This window comes from Benincasa hispida, unplaced genomic scaffold (assembly GCF_027475165.1).
Source record: "Benincasa hispida cultivar pf3 unplaced genomic scaffold, pf3_genome.v1.1 HicScf1373, whole genome shotgun sequence".
NCBI lineage: Eukaryota > Viridiplantae > Streptophyta > Magnoliopsida > Cucurbitales > Cucurbitaceae > Benincasa > Benincasa hispida.
The window spans coordinates 24543-51209 of NW_028325713.1; the positions used below are offsets into that span (position 1 = coordinate 24543).

At 35.3% G+C, this 26667-nt stretch overlaps 1 protein-coding gene across 29 annotated transcripts; it reads right to left on the bottom strand.

Moving 5' to 3' along the window:
* Positions 1–1614: 1614 nt before the first annotated feature.
* Positions 1615–25807, bottom strand: LOC150031232 (pyrophosphate--fructose 6-phosphate 1-phosphotransferase subunit beta 1-like). 29 transcript variants are annotated; one of them, XR_016526047.1, is made up of 26 exons: positions 20447–21970; positions 19731–20062; positions 18616–18768; positions 18132–18191; positions 17538–17608; positions 17117–17219; positions 15437–16952; positions 15058–15128; positions 13450–13611; positions 13231–13351; positions 13048–13101; positions 12856–12961; positions 12446–12584; positions 6847–6900; positions 6654–6760; positions 6341–6446; positions 6110–6176; positions 5945–5994; positions 5673–5813; positions 5194–5256; positions 5023–5092; positions 4596–4748; positions 4127–4186; positions 3533–3603; positions 1885–2046; positions 1615–1786 (listed from the first exon to the last, which is right to left on the bottom strand). XR_016526047.1 is itself a non-coding variant. In XM_090309148.1 (19 exons), the coding sequence occupies exons 14-19, from the start codon at positions 6886–6888 to the stop codon at positions 5788–5790; spliced, it is 414 nt and encodes a 137-aa protein (XP_090165274.1). In that variant the 5' UTR covers positions 6889–6900; positions 12446–12584; positions 12856–12961; positions 13048–13101; positions 13231–13351; positions 13450–13611; positions 15058–15128; positions 15437–16952; positions 17117–17219; positions 17538–17608; positions 18132–18191; positions 18616–18768; positions 19731–20062; positions 20447–21981; the 3' UTR covers positions 5592–5787. The 29 variants fall into 29 exon arrangements, 2 of the variants coding, with proteins under 2 accessions (XP_090165274.1, XP_090165273.1); XR_016526041.1 differs by having other exon boundaries at positions 4596–4822; XR_016526037.1 differs by adding an exon at positions 7030–7331 and having other exon boundaries at positions 4596–5256; positions 20447–21979.
* Between the last annotated feature and the right edge of the window lie 860 nt (positions 25808–26667).

Genomic DNA, 26667 nt, shown 5'->3' on the forward strand with positions numbered 1-26667 from the left:
TAAGTCCTCATCTTTCTATCAGGGCGGAGAAATTTACATTAGAAGCATAACCGACCACCACATGTTATTATATGTTTTCAGTCCCAATCATACGTTTTCAGGACATGTTGCATGTGATTGTGCATTTGGTCACTACCCTATGTGAGAAATACTTACTGGGTATATTATATACTCATCCTATTTTTACAGACTTTCTAGGTAAGGACACAGCATAGTGGCAGAACTGGATGTCGCTCAAATGGCCAACCATCAAACTCACTATTATAGGCACATACATTTTTGTATCACTACGCTAATGTTTTATGGATCCTGGTGTTTTGTAAAATAAACTTTTTATATAGTTTTCTACTTAATTAATAAAATCTTAGATATGTTCTTTTGAGATTTTTGCCAAAACTATCTCATGATAGAAAAGTCTAAGTATGCATGTCGTAGCGGTTGGACCATAATATGTAAGGATCCGGTCGTTACACCTTCAGATCTCCATCCCTCATATTTGTTGTACTAAAAAAATTGCAAAAAGTGTAAACAAATAGATATAAATTCTTTCATACAAATATATCGAACATGATTTTCTTAGAACAAAAAACAGGGTATGAAGATTACCTTGATTTTCTTAATATCGTTTATTTAATCATTCATTACTTAATTAATAAAATCTTAGATATGTTCTTTTGAGATTTTTGCCAAAACTATCTCATGATAGAAAAGTCTAAGTATGCATGTCGTAGCGGTTGGACCATAATATGTAAGGATCCGGTCGTTACACCTTCAGATCTCCATCCCTCATATTTGTTGTACTAAAAAAATTGCAAAAAGTGTAAACAAATAGATATAAATTCTTTCATACAAATATATCGAACATGATTTTCTTAGAACAAAAAACAGGGTATGAAGATTACCTTGATTTTCTTAATATCGTTTATTTAATCATTCATTATTTGGTATACTCGTTGACTAAATTTTATCTATTAATAGTTATAAAAAAGGAGATTTTCAAAAAAATTTTAAAAAATAGGGAAACTATTTACACAAAATAATAAAATCTTAATATTCTTTATCTAGCATAGAGACTGACAGAAGTCTATCGGCATAGAAATCTATCTGTGTCTATCAATGTTTTTTTTTTTACTTTTTCTGTAAATAGTTTGACATTTTTTCTATTTGGAAAATTTCTCAATAAAAAATTATTTTAGAATTTAACCTTTTTTTTTTTAATATAACAACATGGGGGATTGAGCAACTTCCAACCTATAGGAATGTTTGAGTTTTTATTTTATAATATTTTATTTTTGATCATTTGCATGTTAGTAAAAAAAAATATTATAAATTTGTCCTTATAAATTAATAACTATTATGTTATGAATAATTTATTTTTTTACTATTGTTAATATAAACTCTGTTTGAAGAACTACTTTATAAAATAAATATTTAGTTAGTTATGTAGGATCTGTTTGCTTGTGGAAAAATGGTTTTTTAAAAAACTTATTTTTATTTAAACATCCTTCGTGAATATTTATTAAAAAAAAACTTTTAAAAAGTTATTTTAAATACTTATCAAACATTTATTTTTTTTTAAAATGACTTATTTTTTAAATTAAACACGTGAAAATATATTACAAACACACTTTAGTTTATTCTTATCATCAGCGTGAAGAAAATACATCAAAATTATCTCTCTGTTTAAATTTATGCAGTCAGTTCTACATATTTACATTTCATGATCCCTGTAGGACACCCTTGAAACCATACAACGTGCTTCCTTTTGCATGAACCTGTAGGAAATCTTCAACAAAATTATAGAATCTGCTAATTAGCCACAACTTGAACAGAAAACCAAACATTTATTCTTGATTTATAAATGTGGACACAATGAGACCCTACCAAATAGTCTAGAAATCACATTATGCCCTCTTAGTGCTTGGCCACAAAACTAGACAACTCCAATCTTCAATTTCTTATTCATCTGCATCGAACTGGAATCACTTGGCACCAACAGTGTCGACGGTTGGCCGAAAAGATCAGGAAACAGCTTTGTGATCTCATCTGCACGCACATATAACACACAACTCAAACACTCTAAAACCTTAAGAAGTAGCAATTGGCCTCAAACTCATTCTGTAAAACTCAAGTTCCAAACAAAAGCGAGATCTATAATCATAAGAAAAACACAGTAAAAGAATAAACAAAACTCAATGCATGTCACTACTCTTCCTTCGAGACATCAATCAACTCAGAGCTAGGAGGGCCATCGAGGATTTTAAAGGGGTTTTTGAGAATAGAGGGAAAAGGGTGAGGTTGATTGATACGGTGAGCTTGGACTTCACTATACACAGTAGAAACACGGCCGATCTCCGACGGAGAAGATGCAATGACGGGGGAAACATCGGCATTAGCGATGAAAGGTGGAGACATTGGTAGGAGAGAAATGAAAATGAAAATGGGGAGATAGGTAGAGAAATGAAAGATTGAATCAATGAAAGAAGTGGAAAATTGAGTGTTTGACAAGGTCAAGAAGATGAAGAAGGACTCGACTAGAATAAGAGGAAAGAGCTTGTGGATGAAATGGATAACACTCTAAGAAGGGATTTCGGTTCTCCAAAAGCTCCATATGAGTTTCTGATGTGAGGATTTGGCCAGCAAGAGACTAGAATTTTTATGGCTAAAACAACGAGAGAGAGAGGGTTTCAATGAAACGGAATTTTTCATTGAACAAATGAAAAGAGATATTTGGTCTCCAAGCGAATGTAACAAATTTAATCTACTTTCAAACACATTTGGTCTCCATGAAATTAATAAATTTGCATACAGATAAAGACCTCCACCAACATTTGATGAAAACCCAACCTTAGCAAAAAGAAAAGGCTTACAACAAATCCCAACCAAAAACATCTGGAGACTCTAGTGGAAAAGGGACAACCAAGGTAAATATTTAGAACTCGGCTATGCTCCACAAAACTTGCCACTTTAGGAGGTTTTTTGCAAGACATGGAAGGTATTAATAGTTCCCAAAGAACCAACCAAGAAAATAAATGAACTTTCGATGGGATTTTTAGTTTCCACCAAGAAGTGAGAACGTAAGAATAGCAAAACAAATAAATAGGCACTTCACAAGAGGACTGAGGACCCAGACGACTCAAAGAGAACTTTCATATAAACAAGAAAAGAATAAAAATGTACAAAATATTGAATGCAATATAACATGAAAATTGACTAATTTGAAAGTAAACAAGAAATTGAACAAAAAAAAAATATAACAAAATGGTGTTTCCATATATTTTGTCTGTAACTGATTCAGGTGCAGTCTGCCCATTGCTATAAGTAAACTGAAAAGTCAATGCATTTAAGTCAGATAAACATAGATACATCATTGTTGTAGTTGTCATGGATTATAAGATAAAGGTCATAATTTTCAACTAACATTTTGCAACAAAAGCATTATGCTTCATCAAAAGGTTGCATTTTTACCAATAATTTCATTTAATTAAATATAAAGGGCAGTGCAAAATAATTTTTTTTAAAAAAAAATCACCTTAATACCCCAATCGTATTCAGGTCCACCTAGATTGTGTGACTTGCACTCATTATAAATCCTCCGTTGGCCTTTATAGAACCAAAAAAGATTATGCAAAAAGGCAAAGGAGCATGAGTATAAAATACAAAAAGTTAAAAGTGAATTTTTTTTATCCCCACTTGACATATTTAATCAATTCCAATTCTGATTTGTCAGTTACTAACTTAGGATTTTAATTTGAGATTTTATTCTGGAGATGAAAATACCCACGAACTAAAATGTCATCTCTTTTTCTTTGTCCATGCCCTATAGAATCATAAATCACAATCCTAAACAACTAATCACTCAAAGAACCGATTAAAAGAGAAATAAAATAAGTCAAAAAATAAAGATCAACTAGTTTCAAGAAATCAAGGAACAGAAAAATCATAAACTCAAGTGTGACATAATATTTGACAAAGACTAATTCAAATATTTTTTAAAACAATGATAAAATAAAGAGCTCGATTTTAAGGTAGAAAAATATTCTAGGCAAGATTTAGAGTTAATATGTGACTAAATCACTCAAATTTAATAGCCTGAAGGTAAAAGACTACTACAACTTTTTCATACCTTTTAGTGTGTTCTTCTACTCCGTAACTTGAATTGGGGACAAAAATAAAGTGATTCAACCTAGCAAAAATGTACATGATGAACTAACCAAATACAACAGTCGTAACAATTTTTTATATTGTTTAAACTAACATCCACACTAATGATACACACACGCAACACTAATGACCAAGTTACTTAACTAATATTTCAATATTTTAGCTTTAATGACATTTAGCTATAAACTAAATAATAATACATGAAGTATCAAATTTTAACAAAGGGCAAACAAAAAGAGAGAAAGAAATAGAAGAAAGGAGTATCAATGGAAATGAGATGAAGAAAACAGAAAAACAAAAAGATATTGAGATACAATCATATGAATGGAGAAAATTAAGCAAGAGATGGAGAAGATAGACGGAGAAACAGAGATAAAAAAAGAAAGAAAAAGGAGAAAGAAGGACAAGAAGAAAGAAATCAAGTGAAATACCATAAGATGGAGAGAGAAAGAACTAGCCCTTCGTTTCGCCAACAAAGAAGTCATCTTTGACGATTTCTCATTCCTTCTTTACCGAGCCGCCTCTCTTCGCCATTCGAAGTACTACTTCTGCCTTCCCTTTTGAGAACATACCCAGGAGCCCTCCTTTTCCAATAATTAAAAAAAATACCATAAAGCTTCGTCTGTGATTTTGTCGGCCGGCCCTTTACAAGACAATACTGAGCAAAAATATACACCAACAAAATAGACATTACAATGAACTTAACACATTCCTAATAATTCATGTAAGAATGGAAACTACAAAGAAGTTAGATATCTCACTTCCAACTATGGAATTTGACCCGAGACTTAATTAAAATATCTTATCCAAATTCTGAAAAATAGGTTCGATTTTCATCAATTTGGTTGTGTAAGATACCTATATCCAGATCACCTGCTCCATTCTTCTTTTAGATTTGAACTTGCATAATCAATGGTAGGATTCTGATCTGACCTCCTCACATGACAAATGGAGCGGCGTGAATTATAATATAAGACTGGGAAGGAGATTAAAGGAAACGACATTTACTCTAGAAAGAGATCATATTACCATCTAGTTCCACCATTGTCTTATTGATCACGGGCTTGAACTTACTTGCCAAACGAATTCTACCTTTAGAAAGAGATCATCAAATGATAAATATTAAACTAGACTTCATAAAGATGTTCTATCAATCCAAAGCCTTTCAAAATTGTTAAGTGAAAAGATACTCCACTTTTACATGATGATACTCCACTTTTATCCTTGTTTTTCTGATCTTACATGCACATTGACTAGTCTTTATAGTATTGTGTTAGTAACTATTAAGTTATTGGATACTCAAAAAAAGAAAAAAAAAATAAACTTTTAAGTTTCATCAACTAGAAAATTGTTGTCTTTTTAATATAGATTGGAGAGTTTTTTTCTTCTTCCATTTTTTTTTCTTCTAGTGAACTCCATTGTTCTCATTTTGGCTGGATAATTGATACTCTGTTTGTCATTTCCCTTCTTATTCCCCATAAAAAATATTCTAGAAAAAAATTATTAACTTGTTATTCAAGAAAACATGAGAACAGGAATGCACGTTTTCATGAAAAAATCATATCGTGTCTCCTCTCCACGTCCATTAACGAAGTTAATGGAGTTCTGCCAGCCATCCAATCTTCAACTAGAGCAGCCAAAGTTCCTACCTGGTATGCATAACTAGTAAGTAATAAAAACGAGGAAAAAATCTATGGAGGAAACTGATATCAAGAAAAAGAATGAAAGTTTAAAAGGTTAGAGACTAAAATGATCAGAAGGTACAAGAATTGGGACAGACAGATCGATGATATTGTTCCAGTTTTTCCACTCTGGAGGAGAGCTCTAGCACTGTAACCCAAACCATGACAATAAGTTGAATCAATGTTCGTGGGTAAACCACACATCCCTTCGTACGTATAAGTCAAAAGAAGAATTAAACAGAGATAACACACAGAGCACTAACCAGCAAAGTACACTTTTTCTGTAGATCGAGCATCAACCATCACATTACCAATCATTTCTGAATATATCTGCATAAACATCAGCAGAGCCTATTAAGAGTCTCATCTCATGAATGCGACATTCCATTTTTTCCTTGAGTTCTTGAAGAAACTACTTCAACTTTGCAATAGTCTCCAAAGTTCAGTCCAAACGGAATATGAATTCTAAAGCAATTACAAAGAGAAATGAGTACCTTACAAGCAGAATCAAATCCAAAACTTGTGGGGACCTCTTTGCATTTAAGATCACCATCGATAGTTTTTGGGCAACCAATTACTCGGGTTTTCAAATTCTTACTCCTAATTTGAAAACAACAGAAAGAAGGGGAATATAAATAACAGAGTCTTGCACACAAAAAAATGGTACCCTAGAGTAATTAATTACTCAACCTTATATTTCTGCAATAAAAACAACATATAATAGCTTATCCATATACGACAATGAGAGTGAGAAAGAGAGTAAAAAGAAGGGAGGCGATAAACAAATTTCATAGTTCTGAAAATTACCTAAAGTTTTTAGCAAGGAGACAAGCATTTGTGTTGGAATCATCTCCACCAATTACAACAAGGCCATCCAGATCAAGATTCTGAGCAGTTTCTTTAGCTTGCTTAAACTGAAAATAGAACCGAACTATCAATTAATGCCTTGACTACAACTAAGATGTCTCAAAATGAAAATTCTAGGAAGATAGAGTTTCACCTGATCTGGAGTTTCAATCTTATCCCTCCCACTGCATATCATATCAAAACCACCCTGATAAAACAAAAATTCATTTAAATCAAGAATTGCATTCAAATGGCAATCACTTCGCATCAAAACTGCACATATTCACACTAACAATTCTAACAAGTGAAAGCTAGAAATCCCTTCAAGAAAATTAACCTGATTGCGATACGGGTAGATAAATTGTGCAGTCAGCGGATCTTCTGGCAAATATTTAGAATATTGACCATGATAGCAAGGCTGACATTCTCACCTACCACGTTAGACGATAACGACTTATCAGAGTGGGAATCCCACCAATAGTCAGTGCACGGCTCTATAAATAGAGCCTTGACGCCATGAAGGAGGGATGGACTTTTATACCCAAAGATTGAGATTTGCACGAGAAAAAAATTCCACCTCCATATTTCACCCCAATTCTTCATTGAAGCTTCGCCGAAGTAAGAGTCTACAAGGGCTTTCTGCATTCATCCAACCATTATATCACTAGCAGCCTTAACATTCATCTGTGGGAAGCAAGAGATTACTAACAACTTCCCTTCACCTTATCTCTTTATCTTTTTAGTTGTTGTATTGCATTTTGTTTAAGAGATTGTTCATTTGTGTATTCAACAACTATTTTAATATCATCATGTTCACTTTTATCATCTTATCTATCCTCACTTTCACTTTATCTCTTGTTATAAGTAACTAATTCTAATGGGGTAAGGGTGAAGATTAATATCATGATCTAAGTAGAATCTGTGGAAGTTATTTTGTTTGCTTAATATATGAATATTAAAATGATTGCCTATGAGTATTCAATGAGTCAAGTAGTTATGACTAACTACCTGAGAAGGAAAGTAGTTGTGGATCTCATTAAGCAAAGCAAGAAATATTTTTCAACCCCGAAGCTTATTTTCTCTACTTGTGTATGTTAAATAAGATTAAGTGTAAGTTAATACTAGGTTGTAGGGAAAGCTTGAGGATGCTAAGGAAGGAAAGAAAAATGATTTCAAGTGTTGTTTACTAAGGGCTCTCAAGTGTTAAGTGAAAGAGTAAGAAGGCTTGGTTAAGGAGAGAAATTTTGACCAAGTGTTGAAGGTCATGGTGCATTGACGATCATGCTGAGGTGTGCGACAGCCTAAGAATCTTAAGGTTAAGATGAAAGCTAGTGGCGTGAAGAAGGACATTGGCTAAGTGTTGGCCGAGAAGACGATGCCATGCGCTAGCCGAGACTCACGTTGAGGTTAGGTGGGCAAGAACGCGTGCATGGGCGAGGATGCCTTAAGCGATGCGGCTTGTGCGTGCGTTGGTGTGCAATGGTCGGGCAAGGATGTGTGTAAAGTAAGGCCATGGGATGATCTTGAGACTAGGCATCGGGTGCGAGAAAGGGCGCTGAGGCGTGCATTGGCTGAGAGGTGTATGCGTCCAAGTAAAGCCATGCGTTGGTAAGAGTTAGGAAGCTATGCATTGGTGATTAGGGGAAGCTTTCAGCTTAATCACCAATTGTAGTGGTCAGTTGTCGAGATTAGAAGGTTTAATGTTGACTTAGTGGGATAGGTGGCAGCCTAAGTGTAATTAAGGTCATGCATCTCTTAATCTAAAAGGGAAGCCTCAGTTCAAGAACTTGGTTTGGACAATTATCTCGTGCTAAAGGGGTGATTCCACAGCCATTTGAAGGCTTAAGGAGTGTAGATGAAGCTCTGAGGTTGCTGGAAGGAAATTCATAAGAATTCAAGTTGAAATCAGAAGATTTCCTCAAGAGGTCAAGCTCTCGGGTGATTCTGAGCAAGGTGTGAAGATTGAAAAATTCTGACCAGATCGTGAAGAATTTGAAGCTCAAATTTTAAGATAAGTTAAGACATTTTAAAACAAGTTTGTAGAAGGGAAATTCCCGAAATAATGTCTGAAAAAATAAGTAAATTCAGCTTGAATTTGAATTTGGATTTTTGGATTGAATAATCATGCAACTGCAACCGTTGAACACGCAGGCAACTCAACCGGGCAGGCTACAGATGCGCGCAAAGGCAAAATGACGCAAGGCATTGCATGGATGTGTACGCTAGGTTGCACATGAGGGTTGTACAAGTGTGCACGCGAGACGCTGCATGGAAAGGTTGAGTATGCATTGAGGCGCGCAGTTGCGTTAAAAGACAAAATTTACTCCTCGTGCTTAGAAATGTGTCTTCGTTGGCTATCCTCTCCATCAACGTGGGTATAAGTGTTCTCATCCACCCTCCCACAAGTATTTTATTTCGATAGATGTCACCTTTCTAGAGGATCAACCTTTCTTTCCTATTAGTCATTTTCAGGGGAATAGCTTTAATGAAGAGACTAACTAGTCCCAATCTTTGTTCTTTTCTGATTCCCTTCCTAATCCTATCTTGAATATTACCGACACTGTCTCTGTCTTACCTATCAAATAGGTCTATGGATAATATACTAAAGGAAGAATCTCAAGAAGGAAATTGGGCCACCTATTGTTTCTCCGGTAACGATCTATGAGTCCGAACCAACATTAGCCCAAGGTGAACTCATACTTCTGTCTCTAATAACCTCAATATTTGTGTTGAGAATGAAAATGATGCTCATACTCGTCTCTGATAATATTGGTATTTGTGCTAAAAATGATATGTGTACTGTGGAAGAAATAGCAAAACTAATGATAGCAGTAATGATTGTACTAAGAAAGTTGTGGCTGATATGGCTGGGAATAAACGAGTTGAAGCAACTATTCCAGGTAGTGATATTGTTACAGGTGAGGTGAGTTAGTGGGAAAGGCACTAAAGGATGTGATAAACAAATAAGTGGCAATCATAAGGAGTTGGCCAAGTAAGAAATATTGAGGTTCTACAAGATGAAAGTGAAGCTTAACAATCTCAAACTAGCTCAACTGAAGCTCGTGGTGAAAGTCATTGTAAGAACTTTCCAAGTCAATCCAATCATGAGGCAATCATTATGCCTCAAGGACCAATGACAAGAGCTAGAACTAAAAGACTTGAAGAGGGATTAAATGCTTGCTTCCAAGCTAAATTTCTAGCCCATCATGAAGAGTTGCAACCCTTGAAGCTCCAAGAGTCACTTGGGTGCAAAAGTCCTAATGAATCTGCAAAATTCAGATTCATCCCCGTGTTTAATGCTTGATTTATTAATTTATTTCAATGTACATACATTTATTAAGGTTCATGTATGTAGTTGAAGAGTTTTTGTTAAACCTAGTCAATTGGGTGAAAAGTTGTGTCCTTTCAAGTCGTCTTTTCAATTAGTATAAATACATATGTAGTTTGGTCATTGGAACACACTTGAGATTGACTGGAATTTCATTAGATTTTTTGTCTCTCAAGCTTTATGCTTTTTCTTTGTATTTTTGTGTTTAAAATGCATGTATTAGAACTTTCAATTTATTTTGATCGATTAGATTGTGGAGAGTTCAAAATCCTTAAGTTAGGAACAAGTTCTCCTTTCTTCTTGACATCGATCAATCTTCCAAGCCAAATATGTTTAGCTTTCTTGGGGTTGCTTACTAAATAGCTAATTGTGGTTATTCTTATTATCGTTGTGGGGCTTCACCTAGAATAAAGGGGTTCTCATACGTGATTGAGGTAAATCAAATGATAAAGGGAACTGTCTCAATTATGTTCAGGAGACATACGAGCGATGGACAATGGCCAATGAGAAGGCCCGAGCCTACATCTTGGCAAATCTTTATGAAGTTTTTGCCAAGAAACATGAGCATCTGGTTTCAGCACGTGAGATCATGGAGTCCCTGCGAGGATATTTGGACAACCGTCTGAACCACTTTTGCATGAGGCTCTTAAATACATATTCAACTCCAAAATGGAAGAAGGCACCTCTGTTCGTGAGCATGTGCTTAACATGATGGTTCACTTTAATGTGGCGGAGTTGAATGGGTCTACCATCGATAAGGGCAGTCAAGTTAACATAATCCTGCATTCATTGCCCGAGAGCTCCCTGCACTTTGTTAGTAATGTGATTCTTAAGAAAGGGAAATATAACCTCACAACTCTCCTCATCGAGTTGCAGACCTACCAATCGGAGAGGAAGAAGGGTGAGGCAAATGTTGCTTCATCCTCAAGGACATTCCATAGAGGTTCGACCTCAGGAACGAAGTCTACACCTTCTACTTCTAACTCTACAAAGGGGAAGAAGAAGAAGGGTGGCAAGGGAAAAGGGAAGACGCCTGCTAACCCACCGCCTGTCACCCCAAGGAGGCGTCCACCGGTTGAAAAGGGAAAGTGTTTCCACTGCAACTAGGATGTACTGGAAGATGAACTATCCTCGGTATCTGAAAGAGAAGAAAGCAGCCAAGGCTAAGGCCAAGGCCGATAAAGGTAAATGTGATTTACTTGTACTTGAAACTTGTTTAGTGGAGAATGATGATTCTGCTTGGATAATTGATTTGGGCGCTACTAACCACATTTGTTCTTCTTTTTAGGGGACTAGATCTTGGCGATAGTTGGAGGCTGATGAGATGACGATGTGAGTAGGCACTGGGTACGTCGTCTCAGCTGTGGCAGTGGGACGGCTCCAGTTAGCTTTACAGAATATGTTTCTTGTTTTGAATGATGTATATATTGTTCCCGAACTAAAAAGGAACCTTATTTCTGTAAAGTGTTTATTGCAATGTAAATATATTGTCTCTTTTAATGTGGATAAAGCGTTTATTCATAAAGATGGTGTTTTTATTTGTACTGAAAATCTCGAATCGAATTTATGTGGAGATGTCTTCATTGAAACCCTTAAAAGTGATCGCAAGGGCAACCTTAGTCAATGCAAGCCATGCGATAATGCTACACACACTTGAGCCTAACTCTAGGACGAATGCGATGTATCTGCGATAGTGCTAGGAAGCCTATGCCTGCCTAAACCTCCATAACCCGCTCACGTGCTCTCGTCGCATGAGCGTGATGGCCGCATACCACCGTATCCTACTTCCTGGACGCATGCAATATTCTCTCCGTAGGGTGCATACGCTGTGTGATAGCAAACGGAGCTTATCTCTAAGTTCCCCATTCTTGCTTATGCATTCCAATCCACTCTCTTGAGTTTTAGATTTGGATTTTAGACTACTCTCTCAAGTATGCCTAAATGTGAAGCACTCATAAGACAAGGTAACCGCATAGACTTTGCTGATATAAGATTATTCCTATCTCTAGTGAACAATAGCTTATATTGCTTCATGCAACCAACCATTTACCCTCCCAGACAGTTAGTTGTTGTTGATTTTACTCATAGACAAGCATTGCATCCGCCTATAGACAAGCGTAGCTATAGCTTCACACTAAGCAAATAAGTTTTACTCACACACTCACGCAACGCACATCTCTCGGTGGTTTTCTACATGCTTTATATCCCTAATCCACATGACTAAGTGTGCGATACTCTAGCAATCTCACTAAGTGATGCAATGAAAGTTAAGGATGCTAAGTAAACAAAGATGGAGATAAAATTGAAGTAAACACAGAAATGCATTGAACACATCATGTATTAATTCCTTAATCACAAAATATCATAAAATACAATATAAGAAAAGGGAAGAAAATGAAATGACCAGCTGGAAGCAATGACTTACTTCTAGCGGATGTGCTCAAGGCTATCAGTGGTGCCATGGATGGGCGGTGTAGCTGACTCTCCCGAGATCTAGCTCTGGTCGTCTCTCGGAATGGAAGTAGGAGATGAAGAACTCTCAAGCTTTCTTCTCACGCATTTGTCTGGATTGCAGGGAAAAACCCAGGATAAGTTGAAATTCTGCTCATCGGGGTTCAAATTCTTACTCCTAATTTGAAAACAACAGATAGAAGGGGAATATAGATAACAAAGTCTTACACACCAAAAAAATGGTACCCTAGAGTAATTAATTACTCAACCTTATATTTCTACAATAAAAATAACATATAATAGCTTATCTATGACAATGAGAGTGAGAAAGAGAGAGTAAAAAGGAGGGAGGCAATAAACAAATTTCATAGTTGTGAAAAATACCTAAAGTTTTCAGCGAGGAGACAGGCATTTGTGTTGGAATCATCTCCACCAATTGGCAAGGCCATCCAGATCAAAGCTTCTGAGCAGTTTCTTCAGCTTGCTTAAACTGAAAATAAAACCGAACTGTCAATTAATGCCTTGACTACAACTAAGACGTCTCAAAATGAAAATTATGGGAAGAAAGAGTTTCACTTGATCTAGAGTTTCAATCTGATCCCTCCCACTGCATATCATATCAAAACCACCCTGATAAAATAAAAATTCATTTAAATCAAGAATTGCATTCAAATGGCAATCACTTCGCATCGAGACTGCACATATTCACACTAATAATTCTAACAACTGAAAGCTAGAAATCCCTTCAAGAAAATTAACCTGATTGCGATATGGGTAGATAAATTGTGCAGTCAGTTCTACATATTTACATTTCATGATCCCTGTAGGACACCCTTGAAACCATACAACGTGCTTCCTTTTACATGAACCTGTAGGAAATCTTCACCAAAATCATAGAAGCTGCTAATTAGCCACAACTTGAACAAAAAAGCAAACATTTATTCTTGATTTATAAATGTGGACACAATGAGACCCTACCAAATAGTCCAGAAATCACATTATGCCCTCCCAGTGCTTGGCCACCAAACTAGACAACTCCGATCTTCAATTTCTTATTCACCTGCACCGAACTGGAATCATTTGGCACCAACATTGCCGACTGTTGGCCGAAAAGATCAGGAAACAGCTTTGTGATATCATCTGCACGCACATATAACACAATTCAAACACTCTAAAACCTTAAGAAGTAGCAACTGGCCTCAAACGCATTCAGTAATACTCAAGTTCCAAACAAAAGCGAGATTTACAATCATAAGCAAAACACAGTAAAAGAACAAACAAAACTCAATGCATGTCACTACTCTTCCTTCGGGACATCAATCAACTCAGAGCTAGGAGGGCCATCGAGGATTTTGAAAGGGTTTTTGAGAATAGAGGGAAAAGGGAGAGGTTGATCGATATGGTGGGCTTGGACTTCGCTATACACAATAGAAACACGGCCAATCTCCGATGGAGAAGATGCAATGATGGGGGAAACATCGGCATTAGCGATGAAAGGCGGAGACATTGGTAGGAGAGAAATGAAGATGAAAATGGGGAGATAGGTAGAGAAATGAAAGATTGAATCAATGAAAGAAGTCGAAAATTGAGTGTTCGACAAAGTCAAGAAGATGAAGGACGTGACTAGAATAAGAGGAAATAGCTTGTGGATGAAATGGATAACACTCTAAGAAGGGATTTCGGTTCTCCAAAAGCTCCATATGAGTCCCTGATGTGAGGATTTGGCCAGCAAGAGACTAGAATTTTTGTGGCTAAAACAACGAGAGAGAAAACACATTTGGTCTCCACGAAATTAATCAATTTGCATATAGATAAAGACCTCCACCAACATTTGATGAAAACCCAACCTTAGCAAAAAGAAAAGGCTTAAAACAAATCCCAACCAAAAACACCTAGAGACTCTAGTGTTAAAGGGACAACCAAGGTAAATGTTTAGAACTCGGCTATGCTCCACAAAACTTGCCACTTCAGGCCTAAGACATATAGGAGGTTTTTTGCAAGACATGGAAGGTATTAATAGTTCCCAAAGAACCAACCAAGAAAATAAATGAACTTTCTATGGGATTTTTAGTTTCCACCAAGAAGTGAGAACGCAAAAATAGCAAAACAAATAAATAGGCACTTCACAAGAGGACTGAGGACCCAAACGACTCAAAGAAAACTTTCATATAAACAAGAAAAGAATAAAAATGTACAAAATATTGAATGCAATATAACATGAAAATTGACTAATTTGAAAGTAAACAAGAAATCGAACAAAAAAAAAAAAAAAAACAAAATGAACCAATCACAAAAATTACGTTGTGTACTTATAGAAATGGTGTTTCCATATATTTTGTCTGTAATTGATTCAGGTGCAGTCTGCCCATTACTATAAGTAAACTGAAAAGTCAATGCATTCAAGTCAGATAAACATAGATACATCATTGTTGTAGTTGTCATGGATTATAATATAAAGGTCATAATTTTCAACTAACATTTTGCAACAAAAACATTATGCTTCATCAAAAGGTTGCACTTTTACCAATAATTTCATTTAATTAAATATAAAGGGCAGTGCAAAATAATTTTTTTTAAAAAAATCACCTTAATACCCCAATCGTATTCAGGTCCACCTAGATTGTGTGACTTGCACTCATTATAAATCCTCCGTTGGCCTGTATAGAACAAAAAAAGATTATGCAAAAAGGCAAAGGAGCATGAGTATAAAATACAAAAAGTTAAAAGTGAATTTTTTTTATCCCCACTTGACATATTTAATCAATTCCAATTCTGATTTGTCAGTTACTAACTTAGGATTTTAATTTGAGATTCTATTCTGGAGATGAAAATACCCACGAACTAAAATGTCATCTCTTTTTCTTTGTCCATGCCGTATAGAATCATAAATCACAATCCTAAACAACATAATATTTGACAAAGACATAATATTTTACTAAAATGTCATCTCTTTTTCTTTGCTCACCGGCTTCTTTATATAGAGATTGGATCGCCGACAGCATTAATGGACTGCTCTGATTCTGACATTCGCGACGTGTTAGTCCTTTCTAAATCTCTGCTGCTAATGGCGTAGTAGGTGAAATGTCAACATCAGTTTTTTATTTTCCCAAGATGTACGTCAGCGTTCATTCCACCAACCTTGCGTTGATCCCTCTATTATGCGTTATCGTGTAGCCGCAATCTTGCAGTGACCGCATTCGCTTAATACCGCAACTTCGACACGGTGATCGCAATCGCTTGACGAGCGCAACTACCATGCGATGGACGCATGCCTTGCCTTCATTTTGGCTTACCCCTACATGTGTCATGCGGACATCCAATTAGGAGCAAGACGCTCTTTCTCAAACTAGACTCATACATACTTAGCAGCGGAATTGCGGTATTTCTTTATGCGTTGATCCTGGCAACTTACTTTCGTTTTGGCTTGCCCCCACGTGTGTCTTGCGGACATCCAACTACAGGTATGTGTCATTCACAACTTAACTCTTATCAACATGTGTTTCTCCATTGCGTTGGCAGTGGAGTTGTTATTCTAATTTTCCTTTTTTTTCTTCATATAGCTAAAAATAGCAAGGTTGAAAATAAATACCTCACCCCAAAATTTAAAATGCGACAATGTCCTCCTTGCCAATAGATTGAAAGAAGTCATGCGATGTTCTTAAGAAGTTTGGTAAAGGATCAGTTTGAAAGAAAGCTAGCCGACCACTAACTTTTAGAAACATTTCTTGAGGTGATTGTCCTAAAAATAAGTTAACTCTAGTATATAAAAAAAAATAGATGCATGTGATTCATCATTGAAATCATAAATGGCAAAGAGAAAGCATGCGGCGACTTACTAAATTTATCAATGTTAAATGATTGCGGTAATCAAACAGGATGCGGTGATAAAACTTTCAAAATTAAAATACGATGCGATGGTGCAGAATTTGGAATAGAGTGAAGGAAAAATACAACCCCAAAATGTGCGCTGTCGTCGGCATTGTTTGTCGATGCCTCCTTCTTTGCGGCGATCTTCCTTTGCATTCCATCAAAGAAAACATTGAGAGGGTAATGATAATAATAAAGTAGTTGTATCTTCATGCGGCGCCTCCGCAATCGTGTGCCTTGATCGTTTGCAAAGAAAACATTGAGAGGGTAATGATAACAATAAAAGAAAGTTAGCAAAATTTTTCTCGCCCTTTTTTCTTTTTTTTTTGAAAGACGTAAAAGCAAATATATGATAACAGGTAATAATAAGGTGATGAAAGTTCATGAAGTATTGATGTAGAAAAAGGATATTCGAAAAGAATGCATCCGTGATGAGGTCTTCACATAGTAACTCAAGGACTACTTATTCCAAGCTGGGCCTTTCACGTCCACGGTGGCATTTTCTTCTTCTCTCGTTCTTCCAGAATCTTGACTGTTTTAATCCGGACCTTTTCTCGATTGATGTTTATTATGATTTCCTCTTTGTGCACATTACCAATCATTTTTTAATATATCTGCATAAATATCAGCAGAGCCTATTAAGAGTCTCATCTCATGAATGCGATATTCCATTTTTTCCTTGAGTTCTTGAAGAAACTACTTCAACTTTGAAAGAGTCACCAAAGTTCAATCCAAACGAAATATCAATTCTAAAGTAGTTACAAAGAGAAATGAGTACCTTGCAAGCAGAATCAAATCCAAAACTTGTGGTGACCTCTTTGCATTTGAGATCACCATCAATAGTTTTGGGCAACCAATCACTCGGGTTCAAATTCTTACTCCTAATTTGAAAACAACAGATAGAAGGGGAATATAAATAACAGAGTCTTGCACACACAAAAAATGGTACCCTATAGTAATTAATTACTCAACCTTATATTTCTGCAATAAAAATAACATATAATAGCTTATCTATGACAATGAAAGTAAGAAAGAGAGAGAAAAAAGGAGGGAGGCAATAAACAAATTTCATAGTTTTGAAAAATACATAAAGTTTTCAGCGAGGAGACAGACATTTGTGTTGGAATCATCTCAACCAATCATCTCCACCAATTAAATATAAAGGGCAGTGCAAAATAATTTTTTTTTAAAAAAATCACCTTAATACCCCAATCGTATTCAGGTCCACCTAGATTGTGTGACTTGCACTCATTATAAATCCTCCGTTGGCCTGTATAGAACAAAAAAAGATTATGCAAAAAGGCAAAGGAGCATGAGTATAAAATACAAAAAGTTAAAAGTGAATTTTTTTTATCCCCACTTGACATATTTAATCAATTCCAATTCTGATTTGTCAGTTACTAACTTAGGATTTTAATTTGAGATTCTATTCTGGAGATGAAAATACCCACGAACTAAAATGTCATCTCTTTTTCTTTGTCCATGCCGTATAGAATCATAAATCACAATCCTAAACAACTAATCACTCAAAGAACCGATTAAAAGAGAAATAAAATAAGTCAAAAAATAAAGATCAGCTAGTTTCAAGAAATCAAGGAACAGAAAAATCATAAACTCAAGTGTGACATAATATTTGACAAAGACTAATTCAAATATTTTTTAAAACAATGATAAAATAAAGAGCTAGATTTTAAGATAGAAAAATATTCTAGGCAAGATTTAGAGTTAATATGTGACTAAATCACTCAAATTTAATAGCCTGAAGGTAAAAGACTACTACAACTTTTTCATACCTTTTAGTGTGTTCTTCTACTCCGTAACTTGAATTGGGGACAAAAATGAAGTGATTCAGCCTAGCAAAAAAGTACATGATTAACTAACCAAATACAACAGTCGTAACAATTTTTTATATTGTTTAAACTAACATCCACACTAATGATACACACACGCAACACTAATGACCAAGTTACTTTACTAATATTTCAATATTTTAGCTTTAATGACATATAGCTATAAACTAAATAATAATACATGAAGTATCAAATTTTAATAAAGGGCAAACAAAAAGAGAGAGAAATAGAAGAAAGGAGTATCAATGGAAATGAGATGAAGAAAACAGAAAAACAAAAAGATATTGAGATACAATCATATGAATGGAGAAAATTAAGCAAGAGATGGAGAAGATAGACGGAGAAACAGAGATAAAAAAAAAGAAAGAAAAAGGAGAAAGAAGAAAAGGATAAAGAAAGACAAGAAGAAAGAAATCAAGTGAAATACCATAAGATGGAGAGAGAAAGAACTAGCCCTTCGTTTCGCCAACAAAGAAGTCATCTTTGACGATTTCTCATTCCTTCTTTGCCGAGCCGCCTCTCTTCGCCATTCGAAGTACTACCTCTACCTTCCCTTTCGAGAACATACCCAGGAGCCCTCCTTTTCCAATAATTAAAAGAAATACCATAAATCTTCGTCTATGATTTTGCCGGCCGGCCCTTTACAAGACAATACTAAGCAAAAATATACACCAACAAAATTAGACATTACAATGAACTTAACACATTACTAATAATTCATGTAAGAATGGAAACTACAAAGAATTTAGGTATCTCACTTCCAACTATGGAATTTGACCCGAGACTTCATTAAAATATCTTATCCAAATTCTGAAAAATAGGTTCGATTTTCATCAATTTGGTTGTGTAAGATACCTATATCTAGATCACCTGCTCCATTCTTCTTTTAGATTTGAACTTGCATAATCAATGGTAGGATTCTGATCTGACCTCCCACATGACAAATCGAGCGGCGTGAATTATAATATAAGACTGGGAAGGAGATTAAAGGAAACGACATTTACTCTAGAAAGAGATCATATTACCATCTAGTTCCACCATTGTCTTCTTGATCACAGGCTTGAACTTACTTGCCAAACGAATTCTACCTTTAGAAAGAGATCATCAAATGATAAATATTAAACTAGACTTCATGAAGATGTTCTATCAATCCAAAGCCTTTCAAAATTGTTAAGAGAAAAGATACTCCACTTTTATCCTTGTTTTTCTGATCTTACATGCACCTTGACTAGTCTTTATAGTATTGTATAAGTAACTATTAAGTTATTTGGATACTCTAAAAAAGAAAAAAATAAATAAACTTTTAAGTCTCATCAACTAGAAAATTGTTGTCTTTTTAATATAGATTGGAGAGTTTTTTTCATCTTTCATTTTTTTTCTTCTAGTTATCTCCATTTGTTCTCATTTTGGCTGGATAATTGATACTCTGTTTATCATTTCCCTTCTTATTCCCCATAAAAAATATTCTATAAAAAAAATTATTAACGTGTTATTCAAGAAAACATGAGAACAGGAATGCACGTTTTCATGAAAAAATCATACCGTGTCTCCTCTCCACATCCATTAACGAAGTCAATGCAGTTTCGCCAGCCATCCAATCTTCAACAGAAGCAGCCAAATTTCCTACCCGGTATGCATAACTAGTAAGTAATAGAAATGAGGAAAAAATCTATGGAGGAAACTGATATCAAGAAAAAGAATGAAAGGTTAAAAGGTTAGAGACTAAAATGATCAGGAGGTACAAGAAGTGGGACAGACAGATCGATGATATTGGTCCAGTTTTTCCACTCTGGAGGAGAGCTCCAGCAGTGTAACCCAAAGCATAGCAATAAGTTGAATCAAAGTTCGTGGGTAAACCACACATCCCTTTGTACCTATAAGTCAAAAGAAGAAATAAACATAGATAACACACAGAGCACTAACCAGCAAAGTATAATTTTTTTCGTATCATCTCATGGCCATTCGCTCGTACCATTGGTAAGTTTACATTTGAAAGTCAAGTAGCTGTAAGCCTAACCCATCACTTGATTGGGCATTTTCTTTACGAGTTCATAATGGAAGTCTAGATACTTGATACCCCTAATTATCAAATATGAATTTAAAAGATCTTGATGCATTTACCAACATGCATGTTTTTGAGATCTCAACTGATTTGCCTACTACCCAAGTGCTAAATATAATATGTGTTAATCACTAAATTATTAAACAGGAGCGTTTAAGTAAAACAGCAAAAGTTCAAGCACGAATAGAATAAGTACCCAAAGAAATGTGACTACCCCTTGAATTGGCCGCCAATTATATGCACCTTGTTGCCTTCTCTTTTCCATCTCAATTTCATGGAAAGACGTGTATAAAACAAAAAGAAAAAACAATTACTTGGAATGGAGCGTTAAAGTAAAACAGCAAAAGTTCAAGCACGAGTAGTAAGTTTCATTTCCCATAACCTATCCTCATCTATAATATTTATTTTTCCATAACCTATCCTCATCTATAATATCATGGGCAAGAATTTCATTGAGTTCCGAAATAAGCTGTTGCACCTGTAGAAAGCGGGTTATAAATGATATCAGTTCAAGAATGACATATTGATCCCTTTAGACTCTCTCTTTAGACTCTCTCTCGAGTCTCTCTTGAGTAGCTCTTTAGACTCTCTCTTTAGGTTCTCCATTTTCTTTATGTTGTGCTCGACATCCCTTTAGAGCTACTCGAGAGAGAGAGTCTAAAGAAAGAACCTAAGATTTGAAAGAGCTAAGTTAGAATCTAGACTCGAGAGAGCAAGATTAGAACTGCATAAACAAAAGATAAGAACCTAGAGAAAAATTCTGTTTGCCAACCTGCATCGCATGCATCCTAGAGATAGGTATGGTATTATGTGGTCGCCTTATATGTGTATGCGTCATTTTTTCATCGCATAAATAAGAATAGAGGCTTATGTGTAGGTCCTATAGTCTTATCGCATATATCGCATGCGTTCTAGCATTAAAAGTCGTAGCATTCGCATCAAGAGATGATTTACTATTGTATGTGTGTTGCATGATCGCATAGCATGAACACAACCTAAGAAGTGTTAGCCGAAACTCTTCTCAACCCATTCACCGCATACTCATCGCGTCTTCCGTTTTATAACTCTTTTCGAATTCCGCTGCATTTGTTTATTTTTATTACCACAAACAACATTCCCAATAACTACTTGATTTATTTGGTTACCGCAAATTGTTCTGAGAAATTACCACCGCATATTTTTTCCCAAGTCCCTGTGTTTGACCCTGAACTTACCAAGAAACTCAGTGGGGTTTTACTTGAATTCCACTGAGAAAACTTAAGTGCTCAACGCATTTTCATCCATAATTCCACCTCATAAAATAACGCATCAGGTGCCATGGATGGGCGGTGGAGCTGACTCTCCCGAGATCTAGCTCCGATCGTAGGCTTTGGTCGTTTCTCGGAATGGAAGAAGGAGATGAAGATTCTCAAGCCTTCTTCTCACGCATTTGTCTGGATCGCAGGGAAAAACTCTAGATAAGTTGGCATTCTGCTCACCGGCTTCTTTATATAGAGATTGGATCGCCGACAGCATTAATGGACTGCTCTGATTCTGACATTCGCGACGTGTTAGTCCTTTCTAAATCTCTGCTGCTAATGGCGTAGTAGGTGAAATGTCAACATCAGTTTTTTATTTTCCCAAGATGTACGTCAGCGTTCATTCCACCAACCTTGCATTGATCCCTCTATTATGCGTTATCGTGTAGCCGCAATCTTGCAGTGACCGCATTCGCTTAATACCGCAACTTCGACACGGTGATTGCAATCGCTTGACGAGCGCAACTACCATGCGATGGACGCATGCCTTGCCTTCATTTTGGCTTACCCCTACATGTGTCATGCGGACATCCAATTAGGAGCAAGACGCTCTTTCTCAAACTAGACTCATACATACTTAGCAGCGGAATTGCGGTATTTCTTTATGCGTTGATCCTGGCAACTTACTTTCGTTTTGGCTTGCCCCCACGTGTGTCTTGCGGACATCCAACTACAGGTATGTGTCATTCACAACTTAACTCTTATCAACATGTGTTTCTCCATTGCGTTGGCAGTGGAGTTGTTATTCTAATTTTCCTTTTTTTTCTTCATATAGCTAAAAATAGCAAGGTTGAAAATAAATACCTCACCCCAAAATTTAAAATGCGACAATGTCCTCCTTGCCAATAGATTGAAAGAAGTCATGCGATGTTCTTAAGAAGTTTGGTAAAGGATCAGTTTGAAAGAAAGCTAGCCGACCACTAACTTTTAAAAACATTTCTTGAGGTGATTGTCCTAAAAATAAGTTGACTCTAGTATATATAAAAAAAAAATAGATGCATGTGATTCATCATTGAAATCATAAATGGCAAAGAGAAAGCATGCGGCGACTTACTAAATTTATCAATGTTAAATGATTGCGGTAATCAAACAGGATGCGGTGATAAAACTTTCAAAATTAAAATACGATGCGATGGTGCAGAATTTGGAATAGAGTGAAGGAAAAATACAACCCCAAAATGTGCGCTGTCGTCGGCATTGTTTGTCGATGCCTCCTTCTTTGCGGCGATCTTCCTTTGCATTCCATCAAAGAAAACATTGAGAGGGTAATGATAATAATAAAGTAGTTGTATCTTCATGCGGCGCCTCCGCAATCGTGTGCCTTGATCGTTTGCAAAGAAAACATTGAGAGGGTAATGATAACAATAAAAGAAAGTTAGCAAAATTTTTCTCGCCCTTTTTTCTTTTTTTTTTGAAAGACGTAAAAGCAAATATATGATAACAGGTAATAATAAGGTGATGAAAGTTCATGAAGTATTGATGTAGAAAAAGGATATTCGAAAAGAATGCATCCGTGATGAGGTCTTCACATAGTAACTCAAGGACTACTTATTCCAAGCTGGGCCTTTCACGTCCACGGTGGCATTTTCTTCTTCTCTCGTTCTTCCAGAATCTTGACTGTTTTAATCCGGACCTTTTCTCGATTGATGTTTATTATGATTTCCTCTTTGTGCACATTACCAATCATTTTTTAATATATCTGCATAAATATCAGCAGAGCCTATTAAGAGTCTCATCTCATGAATGCGATATTCCATTTTTTCCTTGAGTTCTTGAAGAAACTACTTCAACTTTGAAAGAGTCACCAAAGTTCAATCCAAACGAAATATCAATTCTAAAGTAGTTACAAAGAGAAATGAGTACCTTGCAAGCAGAATCAAATCCAAAACTTGTGGTGACCTCTTTGCATTTGAGATCACCATCAATAGTTTTGGGCAACCAATCACTCGGGTTCAAATTCTTACTCCTAATTTGAAAACAACAGATAGGAAGGGGATATAAATAACAGAGTTCTTGCACACACAAAAAATGGTACCCTATAGTAATTAATTACTCAACCTTATATTTCTGCAATAAAAATAACATATAATAGCTTATCTATGACAATGAAAGTAAGAAAGAGAGAGAAAAAAGGAGGGAGGCAATAAACAAATTTCATAGTTTTGAAAAATACATAAAGTTTTCAGCGAGGAGACAGACATTTGTGTTGGAATCATCTCAACCAATCATCTCCACCAATTAAATATAAAGGGCAGTGCAAAATAATTTTTTTTTAAAAAAATCACCTTAATACCCCAATCGTATTCAGGTCCACCTAGATTGTGTGACTTGCACTCATTATAAATCCTCCGTTGGCCTGTATAGAACAAAAAAAGATTATGCAAAAAGGCAAAGGAGCATGAGTATAAAATACAAAAAGTTAAAAGTGAATTTTTTTTATCCCCACTTGACATATTTAATCAATTCCAATTCTGATTTGTCAGTTACTAACTTAGGATTTTAATTTGAGATTCTATTCTGGAGATGAAAATACCCACGAACTAAAATGTCATCTCTTTTTCTTTGTCCATGCCGTATAGAATCATAAATCACAATCCTAAACAACTAATCACTCAAAGAACCGATTAAAAGAGAAATAAAATAAGTCAAAAAATAAAGATCAGCTAGTTTCAAGAAATCAAGGAACAGAAAAATCATAAACTCAAGTGTGACATAATATTTGACAAAGACTAATTCAAATATTTTTTAAAACAATGATAAAATAAAGAGCTAGATTTTAAGATAGAAAAATATTCTAGGCAAGATTTAGAGTTAATATGTGACTAAATCACTCAAATTTAATAGCCTGAAGGTAAAAGACTACTACAACTTTTTCATACCTTTTAGTGTGTTCTACTCCGTAACTTGAATTGGGGACAAAAATAAAGTGATTCAACCTAGCAAAAAAGTACATGATGAACTAACCAAATACAACAGTCGTAACAATTTTTTATATTGTTTAAACTAACATCCACACTAATGATACACACACGCAACACTAATGACCAAGTTACTTTACTAATATTTCAATATTTTAGCTTTAATGACATATAGCTATAAACTAAATAATAATACATGAAGTATCAAATTTTAATAAAGGGCAAACAAAAAGAGAGAGAAATAGAAGAAAGGAGTATCAATGGAAATGAGATGAAGAAAACAGAAAAACAAAAAGATATTGAGATACAATCATATGAATGGAGAAAATTAAGCAAGAGATGGAGAAGATAGACGGAGAAACAGAGATAAAAAAAAAGAAAGAAAAAGGAGAAAGAAAGACAAGAAGAAAGAAATCAAGTGAAATACCATAAGATGGAGAGAGAAAGAACTAGCCCTTCGTTTCGCCAACAAAGAAGTCATCTTTGACGATTTCTCATTCCTTCTTTGCCGAGCCGCCTCTCTTCGCCATTCGAAGTACTACCTCTACCTTCCCTTTCGAGAACATACCCAGGAGCCCTCCTTTTCCAATAATTAAAAGAAATACCATAAATCTTCGTCTATGATTTTGCCGGCCGGCCCTTTACAAGACAATACTAAGCAAAAATATACACCAACAAAATTAGACATTACAATGAACTTAACACATTACTAATAATTCATGTAAGAATGGAAACTACAAAGAATTTAGGTATCTCACTTCCAACTATGGAATTTGACCCGAGACTTCATTAAAATATCTTATCCAAATTCTGAAAAATAGGTTCGATTTTCATCAATTTGGTTGTGTAAGATACCTATATCTAGATCACCTGCTCCATTCTTCTTTTAGATTTGAACTTGCATAATCAATGGTAGGATTCTGATCTGACCTCCCCACATGACAAATCGAGCGGCGTGAATTATAATATAAGACTGGGAAGGAGATTAAAGGAAACGACATTTACTCTAGAAAGAGATCATATTACCATCTAGTTCCACCATTGTCTTCTTGATCACAGGCTTGAACTTACTTGCCAAACGAATTCTACCTTTAGAAAGAGATCATCAAATGATAAATATTAAACTAGACTTCATGAAGATGTTCTATCAATCCAAAGCCTTTCAAAATTGTTAAGAGAAAAGATACTCCACTTTTATCCTTGATTTTCTGATCTTACATGCACCTTGACTAGTCTTTATAGTATTGTATAAGTAACTATTAAGTTATTTAGATACTCTAAAAAAGAAAAAAATAAATAAACTTTTAAGTTTCATCAACTAGAAAATTGTTGTCTTTTTAATATAGATTGGAAAGTTTTTTTCATCTTTCGTTTTTTTTCTTCTAGCGATCTCCATTTGTTCTCATTTTGGCTGGATAATTGATACTCTGTTTATCATTTCCCTTCTTATTCCCCATAAAAAATATTCTATAAAAAAAATTATTAACGTGTTATTCAAGAAAACATGAGAACAGGAATGCACGTTTTCATGAAAAAATCATACCGTGTATCCTCTCCACATCCATTAACAAAGTCAATGCAGTTTCGCCAGCCATCCAATCTTCAACAGAAGCAGCCAAATTTCCTACCCGGTATGCATAACTAGTAAGTAATAGAAATGAGGAAAAAATCTATGGACGAAACTGATATCAAGAAAAAGAATGAAAGGTTAAAAGGTTAGAGACTAAAATGATCAGGAGGTACAAGAAGTGGGACAGACAGATCGATGATATTGGTCCAGTTTTTCCACTCTGGAGGAGAGCTCCAGCAGTGTAACCCAAAGCATAGCAATAAGTTGAATCAAAGTTCGTGGGTAAACCACACATCCCTTCGTACCTATAAGTCAAAAGAAGAAATAAACAGAGATAACACACAGAGCTCTAACCAACAAAGTACAATTAGCTATAAGCCTAACACATCACTTGATTGGTCATTTTCTTTACGAGTTCATAATGGAAGTCTAGATACTTGGTGCCCCTAATTATAAAATATGAATTTAAAAGATCTTAATGCATTTACCAACATGCATGTTTTTTAGATCTGAACTGATTTGCCTACTAACCAAGTGCTAAATATAATATGTGTTATCACTAAATTATTAAACAAGAGCATTTAAGTAAAACGGCAAAAGTTTAAGCACGAATAGAATAAGTACCCAAAGA